We start from the raw sequence: 17,818 nt of genomic DNA, 5'->3' as shown, positions 1-17,818 counted from the left end.
CAGGAAGGGGCTCTGTCCCTGGGTCCTTCATGTGTGCTCCCCGACTGATCCCGTCACCTTCCTCCAGTCAGTCCCCGCCTCCCGCCTCCCCCCTCCCCTCTTACAGGTGTCAGTCTGTTCCGTGTTTCCATGCCTCTGGTTCTAGTTTGTCCCTTAGTTTATTTTGTTCATTAGATTCCTTTTGTAAGTGAGATCATATGGTATTTGTCTTTCACCAACTGGCTTATTTCACTTAGCTTAAGAGTCTCCAGTTCCATCCACATTGCATGGAGAGAGGCAGAGGGGGAAAAATTGGGATAACGGTAATAGCAGAAACAAAAAAAAATATTTAAAAAAATGAAAGTACATGAGTAAAAAAAGACAGGAAAAAATCTAAATTTCCAACCCAAACGTTCCATTCCTTCAGGAAACCGCCCTTCTGCCTCTGTGAAGGTCTCGCCATCACAGGCTGGTTTTGCCTCTTTGGGATTCAAAGCCCTGGGCCCTGCACCCCAGCCCCGAGATGGCTTTGGCGTGTGCTTTGTGGAGTAACAGACTTGGATCCAGCAGCGGGGGCTTGTCCTGGAAGCCCCAGGGTAGGGAATGCGAATCACGGGTCTTCCCAGTGTGATCGTGGCCCTATTGTCACTCAGTTCACAGCTGGCACATGCGTTTTAGGAAAAAAATGAAAGGATTGATGAGTGTTGTTCTGCAGTGTTTGTGTCCCCCCCACAATTCCTATGTTACAGCCCTGATGGGCCTGTGGGAGACAATTAGGGTTCGAGTCTTAAGGGTGGGGCGCCCATGATGGCGTTCGTGCCCTTCTAAGAAGTGACCCCGGAAAGCTTGCTCCTCCCCACCCCTGGCTCACACACACAGAGAAGAGGTCAGGTGAGCACACAGCAAGACGGCAGCCACCTGCAAGCCAAAAGGCCTTCGAATGAAACCCACCTTGCCGGCTTGCACTTGCCAGCCTCCAGGACGTTGAGACATTAATTTGTTGTTCAAGCCCCTAGTCTCTGATATTTTGACATGGTGGCCTGAGCTAAGGCGGACATGCAGGTGTTTTGTGCAACCTGCCATCCATGTCGTCCTGTGAAAGTGACCCGGGTTGTGGTCCTGCCTCTCTCAGAAATCTCTGTTTTGGCAATTCCTCCTCACGGCCCACTTTAATGTTTCAACAAAGACAATGGGGGCATTTTGGCTGAAATTCAAGCTTTAATGGCCACTGTATCTTTCTTAGACAGGTTGAACTTGGAAATGAGCAAATTTTCTCAATAATTTCTCCAGTGAAAAGATCCCTTTAGCCATGCGTGCTGAGAAGGCTGGTCCTTTGGTTCCGGTCCTAAAGGGAAGCAGGAAGCTCACAGAATGATGCCGAGCACCCGTGGCTGTACAATTTCCTTTTTATTTTGTGTGCTTTTTTATAGGATATAAATAATGACAAAAATTACAAAATTTATAACTGGAAGCCCAAGCATATTTACACATATATTTCTGTTTCAGCAAAGCTACTGTTCACTTTGCTCCTATACAGTTTCCTCTTGATACCATATATGTTATTTTACTCTCCATTTACTACATACATATCAACAGGGAATAGGCAAAATATGTACAAGGAACTGTTCAGTTCAAGTAATTTAATATTGTATTAAAATTCTTCCACACTGAACTAAAACCACATACATTTGTCAGTTTGAAATAAAATTTAATTATCTTTCAAAACTCACCAAATGATGAATGTAACTGATAATCTCAAGTTTAAAATAATGTTGGTTAATTAAAAAAAACAACATTAAGACAACCCCACAATTTTTCAATATCGCTATAATGAACTGCAAATGATTCACAATATGATCGGTTAGAACAGTATACATTAAAATGTTATTTTTTTCCTATAGTGATATTGGTACTGTTTATATAATTTGATTCTACATAAATATACATTATGGTATTTATCATACAAATACTCCACAGAGACATTAAAAAAATTAAAATACCTTAATGAAATGTAAGTAAATTTTATTTAATCAAATAGTAAGCAAACATTTATTTATTCTTCTGTTTCAAGAAAAGAGTTTATTACTTTGGAATCTCTTCTTTTTTTTTTTTTGTATTTACTTTTTTCTAGAAAACAAATTTTTGCAATAGAATTTTATTAACACCTTTCTCAAACAAGGTTTCCATGACAGAAATCTTGACAGCAGGAGCCCTAGATTTTTTTTTTTAAACTTGTTCTTTAAAACACGGTGAGGATTAAAAAAGCAATGTTTGCAGGCTCGTGGCTGCGTCTGCCCTGCGAGTCTGACGCGTCTGCTCGCCCCAGTCTCCTGCTCTGGCCAGGGTCGCCCCGCCCGCCCCGCGACCCAGCACCCCAGCCTGTCTCCTCCCGGGAACAGTAGCAATGTAGTTATTCGAAATGAAACCAGAAACATCCCTCACGACTAGCCTAATTTTCTTATCAATGCATTAATGAAACATTCTTTTAGTAAAAATATTGAATACAAGACACATTTTTTGTGCATAATAAATTCCTCTGTTTGAAATCATTTGTAAATTTTGAATCAGTCCATAGATGTAAAGGTTTTCCGTATCTGACAGAGTTGATTACATTAAAAAAAAAATCCCCACAAAGGTAGAAATCGGGAGGAAGGAGTTCCTGGCCGCTGCGGGGGTGGTTTCTGCCCCGTTGCAGGAAACAATATTCAGTGATAAAGGATTTTACAGATGCTGTATGGGGGCGGCTCTGTTCTGACCCTACCTTGAAAACTGCTGACAGTGAAAAGCCCACGGTTTTTATACTTTTAGGCAGTATTAGAGAACCCTTGTACTTTTTTTTTTTTAAGGTGTTATCCCCAGCCACAGCAAAGCAAATGTTGGGGCCAGGTCATCAGAAATACCTGGGGTGGCAGCAGGGAGGGGAGTCTGGAGTCAGCGGAAATCTCAACTCCTGCCTGTCAGGGTTGACGGCTGGAAAGTCTCGGTTGCGCTTTCTGTCACTGGTGCAGAAAGAACGTCCCCAGGAACGGCCAGCGGCCTGTCGCCTACGACAAGGCCACGCAAACAGAGCAGTCTCCCTCCTGGGCCGGGTGGAAACGGAGGCGGGAAGGAAAGCCTGCTCCGGACTGCTCGGCGTGCAAGGCACCACGAGGGCGGGAGGACGGTGAGTATCAGAAAATCGTGGTCTCATACTTGGTGTTAATTCCCCTCTTGGCTTCTTGTCCCGGCTCCACGATCCACGGCAGGTTGGCCAGAGTCTTTTGCTCAGATGGGTCGATCTGCTTTAAAAGAGAAAGGCTAATGCCTGTTATTTGGTACCTGTACGGGGGTGCGGGCATGCAACCTAACGCTGCTCGGAGACCCACACGCCGCCCTGGCCGGACTTCAGGGATGTTGGTTGTGAGAATCATTTATTTGTTCTTTTGACCACATTTATTGCACATGGACCTGCAGAAGGGGCAGTGAATGAGACACGGCGCTTGCTGTTGAAGGCACGTGGATGGGGAGCAGACACAAACTCTTGGATATGAGAAGTGAGATGGGAGGGGGCTGGAGGGGACGCAGGAAAGCCACTGACCCCACGTCAGGGAGCCAGGGGGATCTTCCAGGAAGCATGAGCCAGGTGATGAGACTCCCTGCGTCTCAGGCCTCCAGTGTTTTCCATCACAGGACAAATCCAAAGTCCTCAAGGTGACCTAGGATGGCCCTGCCTGCCTTTCTTCACTCCAGCCACACTGGCCCCTCTGCTGTCCTTGAGCACCCAGTCCCGGCCTGGGGCCCCTGCTCAGTTCGTCTGCTCTGAGGGACGCTCCTCTTCAGACCCCTGCATGCTCTACGCCCTAGTGTCCTCCAGGTGGCGGCTCAGACAGCACCTCCTCCACCTGTGTGCCCTACAGAACAGTGCCCCAGCTTTCCTGCTCTCCTCTCACTATTCTGAGTGATCTGCACACCACACACACCATTTGTTTATTTGTTTATTCTCCGCTACAGTGTGTGCTTGAAAAGGTGGCGCTTTGTCTGTTCTGTTCATCCGAACTTAGAAAAGTTCCTGAAAACCCAGTAAATGGTAGGCACACGATGAACACTTGTTGACTAGGCAGCATTCAAAGAAGGCAGTAGTGTCTAAACGGAGAGCCGCAGGAAAGCGAGAGTGTGCTGGTGAAGACGGGGCAGGGAGGACAGCACGTGCAAAGTCTCTGAGGGGAAGGAAAGTGGCCCGTTTAGGGTTTGTGATCAGTTCACAGAGGGGAGGAGAGACAGGTGAGCAGGGCTCTGAGACGCTGAGCCAGGGACCAAACTGAGCCGAGCTGTGGAGTGGTTCGACTGTGCCCGCGCCTGTGCACACAAAGCCCGACCTCTCAGGCGGGCCTGGGCGCCTTCTCACCCAACTGGTGCCTCATCCTTGGGTGTTCCCATGTGTGCCTTGGCCCCGGTCCCCAGGAACACTGGGCAAGGGGGTACAGAGAGGCCTCTGCCATCTCTCTTGCACAGTGAGTTTGGAACCTTCCAGGAGGCTGTGAGATCCATGCCCATCAGCTACCTTCTGCCATGGTTTGGTTGTTCTGCCATAAGGCTGCGGGGAGCATTTCACAGATTTTCAGGAATCACAAGAATTTCTCAGCAGTAAACAATGGGAACTGAGGGCATGGAATGCAGACACCAGTGGAGGGGGGCAGGGTCTGGGCAGCGCATCAGTATCACCATTCACTGCACGTTCTCACGCTTCTCACTGAGGCCTTTTAGATTAGTGCCTGGGAGCTGCTCCGGCGCCCAACCCTCAGCGCCCTCCGGCAGAGCCCGTGGGACCAGTGACGTGAGACAGGCACCTGCCGCGAACCCCACAGCCCACATGAGAATGAATATGACCATCTAAGAGGAATCACAGGAGGACTCTGGGAGTTCCTGGAGAGTTAACTCATATTTTCTTGTAGGGGAAGACAGACAATAAAGCTCCACTTATAATGCTGCCCAGAACTGAAAGCAGGTGATACGCCTGAGTGTGAGGAGCGTGGCCCAGAAAAAGCCTCTTCCCGAGGCTGAGACCTGAATGGCGGAGTCGGCCATGCGGAAATCAGGGGACACTGTGCCAGGTGGCGGGGACAGGTGGGACAGAGGCCCCAGGCGGGAGCGAGATGTGTCTTCCAGGAACAGGAAGGCCTGGGCGTCAAGGAGAAGTGCGGTGGGAGGGTGGGCTTCAGGGAGTTGGCAGTGGGGCTGCGATCTGGTCTGTGTTGAGGACACCCCAGGGTGCTGTGAGGAGGAAGGGGGGCTGCTGGGAGGTGCGCAGCCGTGGTTTTGGAAAGCAGGGGTGCGGGAACCTTCCCTGGGTAAGGAGAGAGACGGAGGGAAGGAGAGGAGTGGGCGGATCCGGGTTCGTCTCAGAGGCTGAGTGGAGAGAAGCCGCTCATGGGTGGGATGCAGGGCCTGGGGGGAGCCAGGAACCAAGGACGACTTCTACATATATGTTGAGCAACATGGTGAATGGTTGTGCTGTTTACTGAGCCGGGAAAGATGGAGAGAGAGAAGCAGCTGTGAGGGGCAAACCAGCGATTCTGTTCTGGACACGGTACATTTCTGGTGTCAGTTAAACACCAAAGGTGAAGTCTGTGCATGCAGGTGTGGGTTCTGGGAGTGTGTCAGGACTAGAAGTGGGGGCGGGGGGCTGGGTATGGGCCAGGTGGGGGTGCCCAGGCTGCCGAGTGTGGGGTTTGAAGGAAAGATTTCCAGGGGCCAAGCAGTAACTGTGGCTCAGCCACGAGGGATGAGCATGGAGTGAATGGCTGAGGTGGGTGGGGGGAGATCCCAGAAGTGAGCGGAGCTGGCAAGGGGACGCAGAGGCCAGGCGCTACAGGGACCGTCCCACGAAGGATGAAGTTGCCAAGGATGGTGGCAGGAGTAAAGGCCAAAGAGAAGAAAGTCAACAAGGAGCCAGGAGGTCACCAACATTAAAAACACTGGGGTTGGTGGGGGGAGGGGAGACTCACAGATGGAAGGGTAGGCCTGCCTGCCCGAGTCCCAGCGTTTCTGGGATGCCAGACGGCAGGCAGTCGGAGCAGGCGCCGGTGGGGAACCTTCCCGCTTCTGGGTGTTGCTCCTACCAGAGGAGGCCGCTCTGAAGGCAAGGAAGTCTGCTAAGACAGGAGGTCTGTGGAGCTGGTGGGAGGGCAGGGGAGGAAGTTCCTGGGGGAAGGCAGACAGCAGACAGCGAGGAGGAGGAGGAGGAGGAGGAGGAGGAGGAGGGGCTTTGGAAGAGCCACTGCTCTGCAGGAAGCCTGGGCTGGGACTGAGCACCGGGGACCAGCTGCCTGGTCTCTGCAGCACAGGGCAGCTCTGCTCCGACCACCTGTGGCCTGTGCCTCTCGCTTCCCCTGGGTGCCGTGGCCTTCACGGTGGACCTCTGCCAACCTGTCTGTGGGCCGGGGGCTTGTGAGAGGCTCTGCCCCTAAAGCTGGGGAGGTCCCCTGAAGGACTTCGGGGAGTCCTTCACCAAGGACAGCAGCAGCGCCCAGGGCCCCTCAGAGGGCCGGCTGCAGGAAACAGAGGGAATGGAACTTTCACGGGAGCCTCCAGGTTCAGGCACACGGTCTCCTGTGGTTTTCAGGAGCTGGGTGGGGAGGATGACAGACATACCAGGAGGAAGCCAAGGAGATGAAGAAGAGCGGTCCCCACACCCCTCAAGGGCCTGGGTTGGCGGCTGCCCCCTCTCCCTCCCGTCAAGGCGTTCACAACAGCTGTCTGTCTTCTACTTACCACTGACTTGCGAATGCTAACGCGGGGCTTGGGGATGGGCTTGGAGGGTTTGTTTTCAAAGCTCTCTGGGAGTGTGGAGGAATGCCCCCCTTTCCTGGCTTGGAGTGCCAGCTGGTAAGCGACTTCAAATGCCTGTCCCAGTGTCAGGATGATTTCGTAGGCTAGGTTCTGCAAGAGAAACGAGAAGGCAGTTCACTATGGCACCCTGCGGATCAAACGGGCCCAGTGGCTGAGGGACCCGTGGGGGGTGAACCAGCGAGGACCTTGAACTACTCCACGCTCGGGGGGCAGTGAGAGCATGGAAAGTGGAGAGGAAGGGGACACTCAAGGTCCAACTTAGGGTCTGTATGAGTCACTAGTCACTGAGGTGACGTGCTTGCTCACAGCCAAGCTAGGGAGCCCACATCACACCCCCCCCCCCTCCAAGGGGAGCAGGGCCCCGCCCCCTGGCCCAGGAAGGGAAGGGGTCGCTCTGGCCCTGTGAACGCCTCAGCGACCTGTGCACGTGGGACAATGCCACTTGTGTGGGTGGGAGGTGTTCCTCAGAAGTTTGGGTCTTTTTACCTCAAACATCTGTGATTCAGCGAACATCGCTGAAACACAATCAGAATCTAATTTAGGCGGAGGGGAGAGGCATTAGTCATGCTGGCGTGGCGTCTCCTGGCTGCAGCAGCGGGCATGCACACAGAGCCAATTATCCACCTATTTCTTGAGGCATTTGCTCTCCCGGTGGGTCCACTCCATATTTTATCAGCAAATCAGCAAGAGACAGGAGCGTCTGTGTGCCAAGCCATGCCTGGGAGAAAGGTTCTTTTCTTCAGACCTTCACTCACTCCCCTCAGGACGACTTCCACTCTCCCTCGTCTCCAGATACACATCTCTGATGTCTGCCTTCTCTTCTGAGAAGAGCTCCACGCTGCCCTCTCTCGCTGAGAAAACATGGCACGGACCCCAAGGAGGCAGGGTCTCCTCAACACCCCGAGGCCCCAGCACACTCAGGGTGGGTGCCTGCTGGTCACAGGCAGCAGGCGTGGTCTGTCCCCGGTTTTCCTTCTGGTGAGTGTCCCTGGAATCCGTCCGCAGGTGGTTTTTCAAAACCACAGAGAGATGATTCTGCAGGCCGTGCCCTCCGCCCACTGCCCCTCTGTCCCATCCACCTCAATCAAGCCCACAGAATGGCTTCGCTGCCCCGATTCTCCGGAGAACGGTGTGGGGCTGATCCCACTTGATGAAGACGGAGTGGGAGGGGCAGGCAGGCTCTCAGAGGCCACATGGAAGGGGCCCATGGGATTCTGGATCGACGAGATTTCCTATCAATGCCAGACGGACATGGTCTGAGACCCAACAGGGAAAACGCCTTTGAGCGTGGGGTTCGGTTCGACAGATGACGTGTCTTCTCCTTCGAGCTCCTTGTTGGGGAATGATGGCCCCACACGACAGGTGAGCGCTTCCTGGAGACACCGCACCTTGCACAGCCAGCCAGGCACTTCTTCCTGCAACGAACACTGAGCAGGTGTTTGCCTCCCGGGATGAGTCAGACAGGTAAATTGGTAAAGAAGGCACCAACGACTGAGAGTGGGGGAGGGCTGGCGGACGGCTCCGGCTGTCACCGCACAGGAGGGCAGAGCCCTCCGACTGCCTACCCCTGCACTCATGTCATCGTCAGCTCTGAGCCACGGGTCCCCTCTGGAAGGCAGACGAGGGCTTCTGGCTTCTGTGGTCTCCACGGGAAGCCACAGGCTGTTGGTCATGGTAACCTGCCTTGGAGGTAGTTGGAGTCCATCTGTCAGGGGTACGTAGCAGGCTCTCTGGGCGGGCCACTGGGCTAAGGGGCACACGGCAGGCTCAGTGATCTACACCCTGCAGCCTTTAGGTGCTGGAACAGGGAGCTTAATGAGTGTGAATTCCTGTATCATTCACCTACAAACAAGTTCCTCAGACACTTACAGCTCAAGTGTCTTCAAGTGAAAGGTCGAAGATGCTCACTTGGGCAAGTGAGACTTTTCCCATCACTGCTGTGGGAAGCAGAAAGGATGTGAAAGGTACCAGGCGAGGAGCTCCGCCCCCTGGTCTGTGCGGCGTGCCGGGGTCAGGGAACCACTCGAACACGGCCGCAGACTGTGGGGCTGGGGCTGTCTGCCCAGTGGCCTCTCCTGGTCTGGCCTTCCTCCTCCTTGACGTCTTCCTGCCTGTTTTGTTTTAGAAAGCTTCACAGAATTCTTCTTTTATGGTTATGGAGAGTAAAGAACTGGACATTGTTGCCTTCCCTACACGCTGTCACCTCCCTGCTTGAGCTGTCGGTGCTGGATGTCAGGGAGGCCCACGGACACGAGATGCAGGGGCCGCCGGCCGCATGCTCAGTGCCGTGCCACCAACACCAGGGCCCTGAGGGACACACGCTGGTCAGATGGGACCCGGGACACAGTTTGACCTGGGAGGAAGGGTCACTTTTCCTGCTTCTCCTCAGTAACAGCCCCACTTTTTAAAACGGGGAGAGCATTGTTATTGTAGAAGGAGATTCTAATGCGACGAAGACAAAGAAACATCAGAGGCTTAGGGGACAAGTCCTTGCTTCCTCCTTTGAGCCAGGCTTGCCGACCCCAGCGATGCTGGCAGGCACGGACCAGCCCAGTGACACTGCTGGAAAAACCTGAGGGCCCAACGAGTCCCTGCTTTTGTACAGCGTCCATGCCGCTGTGTGCTGTGGAGAGACCGGTGCCTGAGACTGCCTGGCACACGACAGGCACTGAGTAGACGCGTGCTGAATAAATCACAAACCGGAGTGATAGCGCTACTGAGTTACTACTATCGGTAATGCACTAAATTTCTCTCTCTCTTTTTAAATCCTCACCTGAGGATGCTTATTGGTGAAAGAGAGAGAGAGAAAGAGAGAGAGAGATATGAGAGACAAACATGGATCAGTTGCCTCCCATCTGCACCCTGACTGGGGATTGAACCTGCAACCATTTGGTGTGAAGGATGGTACTCCAGTAAACAGAGTCACCTGGTCAGGGCCTAAATTCATCTCATTTAAGCCCTACCATAACCATCTGCAGCAAGAATATCATTATCCCCATTTTGTAGATAAGGAAATCGAGGCTCAGAGAGGTTAAGTAACTTGCCCGGCATCACAGAGCTGGAAAGTTACCGAGCTGTCCCCGTGTGTGGTAGCCTGTCCCCAAGACGGCTGCTGTGCTCCCCGGTGAGGGGGCGAATCTGCTGCTCCACCTCCTGAATCTGGATTGGCTTTACCGACTTCCCCGACAGCAGAATGGGGCCGAAATCCCATGCTGGGACCTCCAAGATGAGATCGCAGGGAGTCTTGCAGCTCCCATCTGGGTCTCTTGGAACAGTCACTCCAAGGGCCGCTAGCCTTCGGTCAAAAGTCTAGCCACCCTGAGATCACCCCGCTGCAAAGATGCCTGAGCCGGCCTCGGGGGCAGCTGTCCGGGCAGCCACAGCAGCCAGCCTGGCCCAGGCTCCTGATATGGAGGGGACAAGTCACCCTGGAATTTCGAGCCCCAGGAGACTCCACCTGCAGAGGATCCGAGGCTTAGACCGATGGCCGCAGGCGCGCTGTCCCAGCATCCGCAGCCATCTGACCCACCCCAGCGGAGGCCCGGGCATTGTTGGGCAGAGGAGAGCAGACCGCCGCGTTCTGCCCGAATTCCTGATTCACAGAGCCGTACACATACTAAAACGGGTGTTGTTTTACACCACTGAGTGTCGGGGTGGTTTGTGAAGCACCTGGACACGGTGCGATCCTGAGGCAGCCTGGCTGCGCCCTCGTTCGGGCTGCAGGAGCTGGGAGGGACCGGTGCAGTCACGGGAGGCCAACCCTGGAGCCGCCCTGCAGCCGTGGCCGTGGGGAAGCGTCTGAGACCTCAGCCCGTCCTGGTCTCGGGCCACAGGAAGCACTACGGGGTCCCTTCACACAGGCGGGCCCAAACCACAGCGCTGGAATGTCCTTTTCAGGTGGCCCCGTGATACTCTCGGGTCCGGTTACTGCCTCGGGTGTAAGTTCAAACTCGCTGACCTCACCTCTCAAACGCTGAGACTCACTCTGACCTTCGCCCCTTCGGCCCCTCCTTGCTTATTGGAAAATTCCTGCCTTGGCCTTTCCAGCATGAGTCTCAGAATTTCTAGAATCACACTTATTATGGCAAGAAGCCTTGAGTGTTTTCCACCTTACATGGGCCCCCAGTGAAAGAAGGCCCCCTGGTGGCCAGGGTTGTGGCGGTCGGTGCGAGGGTGTCTGGTGCAGGTGTGGGGGTGATTACTGGGAAGAGCATGCTCTGAGCCTCAGTTTTACCTTCACACGCAGGCAACAGCGTGTGCAGCACCTTCGTTACTGGACTGTTCTGAGAATCACTCAGAATAACAGCCCAAGGACAGCACTGCCGACATTTATTATTTACGAAGCGCTCCGCAAGGACTCTCTCATTTAGTCCTGGCAACAGTCTGCGCCCGGGGCTATTATTATTCCTGGTTTGCCCGTGAGGCAGTAACTTGCTCCTGAAGCCAGCACCTGGCTGCGCTGGGGCTGGAGCCCAGGTGTTCCGAGGGGCCGTGCTCTCGGCCACTTCACCTTAGAACCATACTTCAGATGAAAGACTTCCACAAACTGGTAAAAAAATAAACCACCACTGAAGAACACCGACTGCTGTGGCTCCTGGGTGATGGACGGATCTTGCTGGGGGTGAGGTGGCCTTGGTCACATGTCGGGACTACAGGAGAGGCAGCCTCCAGGCCATGCTGCCCTTTGTGACTTGACGTGAACCGTCAACACAGAGATTCTCACCCCATGGGGACCCCTCAGTGGCATGAGGATGACAAGAGGGAGGCAAGCCACGCTCCCCCTCCAGCACGGGCTCTCTAGGGCGGAGGCAGGAACTCACAGTTGCCCTGGAAGCCCTGACTCTCCCTTCCCCCACTGGGGGGGCTTTAATTGGTGGACGAGCTGGAGAGCCGTCCTATTTTCAGGACAGACCCTGATTGTAATCCAGGGAGGCAACCTTGTTTTTGTGATGCCAACTGGGGACTTGTGTGGGAGGCTGTATTTACTGCGGGCCCATCAGCGGCAGCCAGCGCCACACCGACCACGACCATCACCACGCCGTGGGCTGAGCGCCTTCCACGCGTCAGGGGCCGATCCCTGGTGCCCGGCCTGTGGGGAGTGTCCAGGAAGTGCCCACTGAACGGCGTGGGGCAGGGAGGGAGGCTCGTGGAGAGACAGAGGGCTATCCCCACTCTCCTCCTGCATCCCACTCACAGGCTGTGCCCGGCACACTCACCAGCGTGGTATTAGAAAGACTGCAGCATAGTTTGTGGGAAATCTGTCCCCTGGGAAAAGCTCTGCCTACTAGGCAATTAATCTATATTAACTGGTGCATCACTAGGATTTTTCTGTGTTGGAAACTCCTGGTTTGAAAATCTTTTTGGCTCGAGGGTTCAATGGCACATTTGCAAGAATATTCATTATGGTATTTAAAATTTTCATTAATATGGGGCTGATTAAGTACTCTACATAGAGACTTGCGGTCGAACACTAAGCAGCCATTTAAAATGCAAATTGAGTCATCTGAAAAACTAGTTACGAGAAAAGAAGATCAAGGAAAAACTAGTTAGAAGACTAAGTAAAAGTATATGTATATATGCAAACAGAGGTGGTTTCTGACCGTGTGCATGGAAAACACAGACATTATACATCAAAATGTTACTAGTGGTTATCACTGTGTGTGGGAGCCGTGGATGGTTTTTCTCTTTCTATATTTCTTGGGATGCTTTGAACTTTCTTCAAATGAAGATGAATAATTTTACAATCTGAAAAATAAGCCTTTTCCATTTTGATAATTAAAAACGAGAGAAAAAGCTTCCAGCTCCAAAGAATCTTATTCGTTCTTTATTTGCCACCTGGGGCTTCTCCGTGCCTCCTCCTCCTCCTCCTTTGGTGGAGAGGGCGGGGCACTGCCTCCCAGGCAAACTCCGCGCCCACTTTGCAGGTGTAACCACGCCTCACCTCCACGCGCTGGCTGGCTGGCCACTCGTTTGGCCAAGCGTCTTGTTTAGACACTTCAATTTTCACGTTGGATGTCAAGTCTAACACCTGCCCAGCTGAATTTTAGAACCCCCAACTCTTCCTTCAACCTGGGACCCAATACCTCTACTCCAGGTACTGAGCCACGAGTCGACCCCTCTCCCAAGCCCGGATGGAGACAGCTGCCCGTGGACAGTGACTTGAGGGCATGCAGTCAGTCCACCCTTGTAGCTGTGCTAGGTTTGTGCCCTGCACCAAGCCAGACCCCCTGTGAACTTGAACCCATTCTATTTCCTCTCAGAGGGACAATGAAGCGGTACTTGCTACTTGCGGCAATGACCACATGGCACTGCCCACTGCACCCGAGGACCAACTGAGTGCCTGATGTGAATAAGCCTCAAACTTAGCAGAGGAGGAATTATCATCTCTACTTCACACGTGAGAAGCTCACGATCCGTGAGGCTGATTAACTTGGCCAAGTTCACCCAGCTAGTAAGGGGCAGAGCCAGGATTCAAACCCAGATCTGACTTCAGATGAGCCAGTGTTTTGGGGCCCTGGGCTATGCTTTCAGAAGTCTGCTGGTGTTCTGCCTCCCCCCCCCCCCACCCCGCCTTCACTGAAGGATCCTCCAAAGAACCATCTTGTGTTTGGGACACGCACTGTATGAATGCTGGGTAAGACACTACCATATGGTAACCCCTCATGGGGACCCACGACAGAAAGTTCTTTCGTCTCACCGAAGTTTTTGAGAGGATGCGGTACACACTCAACCACAAAATATCCAGCATGGGTAATGGCTGTATTTCCCTATTGGCCGCAACCTTCAGGAAGCTGAGAGCCAAATTTGTGGCTCAGCTTTAATGAGGACATAGAACTCTGCAGTCTGCCTGTTGACGTTAAAATTTTCCCCTTGGTGTTGATCTTCCTTTTCGTCTGTATTTTTCCCTAATTAAGGTCTGCGTGTCTATCTTTTCAGGCTGATCACACCTATCTGTGCAGGCTGCCTAAATCCTTTATGGAAGGAGGCACGGCATAAGCAGTGTCCAACTGTTCACATAAACTTTTATTCTAGAGCTTACTCACAGGGGTGTCCAACCTGTGGCCCAGGATGGCTGTGAATTCGGCCCAACACAGAATTGTCAATTTACTTAAAACATTATGCGATTTTTTTGTAATTATGTGTCACAAATGTATTTAATGTGTGGCCCAAGACGACTCTTCTTCCAGTGCGGTACAGAGACGCCAAAAGGCTGGACACCCCTGGGTGGCTGTGAAGGCACATCAGACACGAGGCTCCGTGTCACCTGGGGGGAGCGACAGGACTGTCGGGAGTGAGCTGAGGGGGGAGGGGACTCCACAGGGAAAGAGGGCCCTGCTGGCCCAGGCTGGGGGGCTGCTGTTTACAGGCAGACCGTTCTGACCTGTGTGCCGGCACTTCCACGAGATAAAAAAAGTCCACCACCTCATTTTAGTGACTGGAATTTAAGGAACGAATGTGTGTGTTCATTCCACTGACTTGGGAAGCTTCAGGCCCAGGCCTGGCTATTCTCTGGCCTCGGGGGGTCGGCAGAGGCTGCCCTGACCCCTGCCCGAGGAGGGCACATACACAGACGCTCGGGACAAGAGCTGTGCCCGTGCAGGGAAGCGCTGGGCGAGGCGGAGAAGCCAGGGCAGCATGAGGAGCCTCGGCGGTGCGCCACACCTGTGCTGGTGGATCGAGGTCACACCTGGCTTCCTGCCTATGGCACCCATCACTGCCACTGAGGAGACGGCACGGAGAGGGGGGTCTGGTCCAGGGGTCCCTTCCACCCGGGGAGCTCCAGATTCTCTGACTGAAACTTGTTGTCTGTTTTCCCCCAGCCGACTAGGACTCCGTTTGGAGATGTGTGTGCAGTGGGCGCGTGTGAAACAGCAGCGCATCACGCAAGAGCCAGGCTGCTGGGCTCAGCGATCCGCCAGCCAGGGCTCAGCGGTGCCAGCACCAAGGGTCGGGCCTCCATCTCAGGGAATGTCCTCAGTGCAATAATGCCCGCCCCCGCGAAACTGTTCCAAATGGCCAAGCATCTGGCCTGTTATGAGCTGGCTTTTGTTTTCAGCAGCACACCCTTCTCTCACCTCCCACCTTTGCCTGGGGAGTCACTGCTCATCCTTGAGGACTCGCCCACCCGAGGCATTCTATCTTCCAGGAGCCTGCTCTGAAGCCCAGTCCCCCATCCCCGGGGCTCAGTCAAGTGCCCTCCCTCCTCAGGTGGCTCCACAGCATCCCAGGGACAACTCTGCTTACGCATTTATTAGGATTTTCTCTTTATCGGTCCAGCCGCCCCCCGCCCCCCAGCTGACTGAGCTCCTGGAGGGCTCCACTTTCATCGGACTTTGTATCTCGAGGGCTGAGGTGCTCCATGAATGTTCCTTGGAGGAATTTAGAAAAGGAAGCTGCCCGGTTGGCCCCTGAGATAAGAGGACTGGCACCTTGAGCATAAGATAAGGGTGGCTGGATGGCCGGAGTCAGCCCTCTCCTGCTGCCCCCTCTCCCCGGGCAGATCTGGACGAACAGATGCAGGTAATGCCGCTGCGAGGCTGAAGGCAAAGGAGGGTGTGTTTTGATTTGGGTCCTCTGAGAGGTCTGCAGAAAGGAGCCACATTTCTCTTCTGGCTGTGTTTTGCTTATACTTTTTGGTTTTTAAGAGCTGGGGTGTGCTTCATCTACAATGTGTGTCACCCACGTCTCGAGGCAAAAATAACAGAATATTCTGGGCATATTCACAGAGTTCATTGACATCTCCTTAGCTCTACCTATAGTGGGTTGTCTCAAGTGTGAGCCAGAAACGAGTCCTGATCAATGACATCTATAGAGATAAACACTGCCCAATCACAGGGCTTCCGCAATTAGATGTAAATCCTAGGCGCTCTGCTAAGATGCCTATCTGGTCCAGAGCAGACAGGCCAACTGGCAGACATGTGCATAGCTGCTTCTTTTTTTTTTTTCTGTTCACATTTGAGATAGGCATCTTTAGGGCTAATTTCCAGCTAATTTTCGTTAACTAAAAGAATCATGAAATTAATGTTTCCTCCCAATTATAACAGGGGTACGTGTAGAAAATTTTGAAAATACGCAAAAAAAAAGAAAATAAAAAATTACCTATATAATTCTACTGCTGGGCCCTGGCTGGTGTGGCTCAGTGGATTGAGTGCTGGCCTGTGAACCAAAAAGTTGCCAGTTCAATTCCCAGTCAGGGCACATGGCTGGGTTGCAGGTCAGGTCCCCGGTAGGGGGGTATGGGAGAGGCAACCACACGTTGATGTTTCTCTTCCCCTCTTTCTCTTTCCTTTCCCCTCTCTCTAAAGTTAATAAATACGATCTTTAAAAAAATAAAATTTTACTGCGGGCAAAGGTACTGAGACATTCTGGTATATTTTCTTCTTACACTTGTCTGTACACACAAATCCTTCTATGTGCTATCTGAATATTTATATGTGTGAATTTACAAACAAAATTAGAAACAGACTTAATGTGCAGTTTCACAAGTGGCTTTTTCACACAACATCAAATCATGAGTGGTTTCTGCGTGCCACTAAGTGCTCTGCAAAAACCAGATCTTCAGAGGTGGCAGGCCACTTCATCCCTGCGTGCCCGCCAAGCTCACCCTCACGCCTCACCCAGGGCACGTCAGTGCCCGTCGTCTCTGCGACAGACTGGGAAAGGGGGCGGGGTCCTGCTCACTTAACCATGACTTGCTTTTTTAAAAGTATCCAACTTCAGGTGCCCCATGGAGGTCACCCACTTGTGCTCCACGGTCGCCTATCCTCCTGGACCCACAGCCTCAGGGGGCTGGGCAGCACCCATCCTGGGGGCACTGGTTCGCGAGGGCCGAAAGGAAACATGACCTCACAATCCTAATCCTGTCCCTGGCAGGGGTTCGGGGCAAGGATGTGCAGAGGAGAGGTTTGCCCGATTTCACCCTCTTGCCGCTCTTCGAAAGTGAAAGCTCCCAGGGGAAGTGACGGCCAGCCCTTCGCTAACGTGTGATGCCTCCCGACGGGGCCCTCGTCAAAATCAAACCCCCTTGTGTAACCCTCGTTGCTGAAACTCTTTCTCAAATGGACACGTCCGTTCCTTGGCTTAGCAAACACAGTAAGCATAAATGACTTTTTTCTTGCTTTATTGCACATGCTTGTTTAATGCCCTGAGCTCACCATTCCAAAGTGAAATTAATGAGGTGTCATGGCTCGAAACTAACCCCATTCACGCAAACGAAACGCTCAGCTCCCAGCCGGAGCGCGCCTTCTCCTGGCGGCCCCGCCCTGCTGGGTGCTGGCACAGCTCCAGAAGAGCACAGAAAACATTCTACTGCAACTATCTGTCACGTCCCCACTTCTCTTACTGAACTGTGAGGTCTGGAGAGCAAGCACCAGCCGGCTCAGGGTAGGCACTCAGTTAGTGTGTTTTGTACGGACTTGGACGTTTTCCTCAGGGCTGGAAGACTGCTGCAGCAAACATGTAAACCAAAAACGGAGGCATACACCCCAATTCAGGGTCTGACAAGAGGGAATGCGGCACAGCTGTCCCGTTCTCAGCACTTAGGGCAGAACAAACACCAGGTGCTGCAGGTAGTTCATGCCGTGGCATGGAATCTTTGCAACAGCTGCAGGCGGTGGGTGCTATTGTTCTCTCAAGGTTGCAGGTGAGGAAACTGAGGGTTGACTGGAGGCATTCCCCATCTAGACGATAAAGTTAACAAGTGCTGACCTGGGTTTGAAAACCAGGCTGATTCTATAGGCCACACCCCTAAGCACGAAGCTTGATTTTTAGTTATTCGGGAGGGAATTGCAAGGAATACATGTATGAATGCTGCAAAACAATCTATAAAAAAATTCAGAATGCCTACCTTCCAACTTTACAAAAAAGGGGATCGATTTAAGGCACTTAAAACATCTCTTCTCCCCGCCCTCTCTCCTCCAAAATAGGGATGAGAAAAAAAAGTGATTATGATTCTCTGAATATCCACCCACGTTTGGCTTTATAGCTTGGTTGATTCGCAATGGTTTATGCC

The 17,818-nt window shown here is 52.7% G+C and overlaps 1 protein-coding gene across 11 annotated transcripts in view; it reads right to left on the bottom strand.

Moving 5' to 3' along the window:
- Positions 1–1,236: 1,236 nt before the first annotated feature.
- ANKS1B (ankyrin repeat and sterile alpha motif domain containing 1B) overlaps positions 1,237–17,818 on the bottom strand; it is an 830,913-nt gene continuing 814,331 nt past the window's right edge. For 4 of the 11 annotated variants that reach the window (XM_045826440.1, XM_045826441.1, XM_045826443.1 and 1 more), the window contains 2 exons: positions 6,730–6,897; positions 1,237–3,260 (listed from right to left, as the gene is read on the bottom strand). In XM_045826440.1, the coding sequence (XP_045682396.1) occupies positions 3,150–3,260; positions 6,730–6,897 (279 nt within the window). In that variant the 3' untranslated portion in view covers positions 1,237–3,149. Of the gene's footprint in view, positions 3,277–6,729; positions 6,898–17,818 lie in introns of all 11 variants that reach the window. The other 7 variants (XM_045826446.1, XM_045826447.1, XM_045826448.1 and 4 more) reach the window with 4 other exon arrangements.

The sequence above is a fragment of the Phyllostomus hastatus genome, unplaced genomic scaffold (genome assembly GCF_019186645.2).
Source record: "Phyllostomus hastatus isolate PE091 unplaced genomic scaffold, TTU_PhHast_1.1 phas_scaffold_755, whole genome shotgun sequence".
NCBI lineage: Eukaryota > Metazoa > Chordata > Mammalia > Chiroptera > Phyllostomidae > Phyllostomus > Phyllostomus hastatus.
Note: the sequence above shows the minus strand (reverse complement) of the source record. Positions and strands in the feature narration are given on the sequence as shown.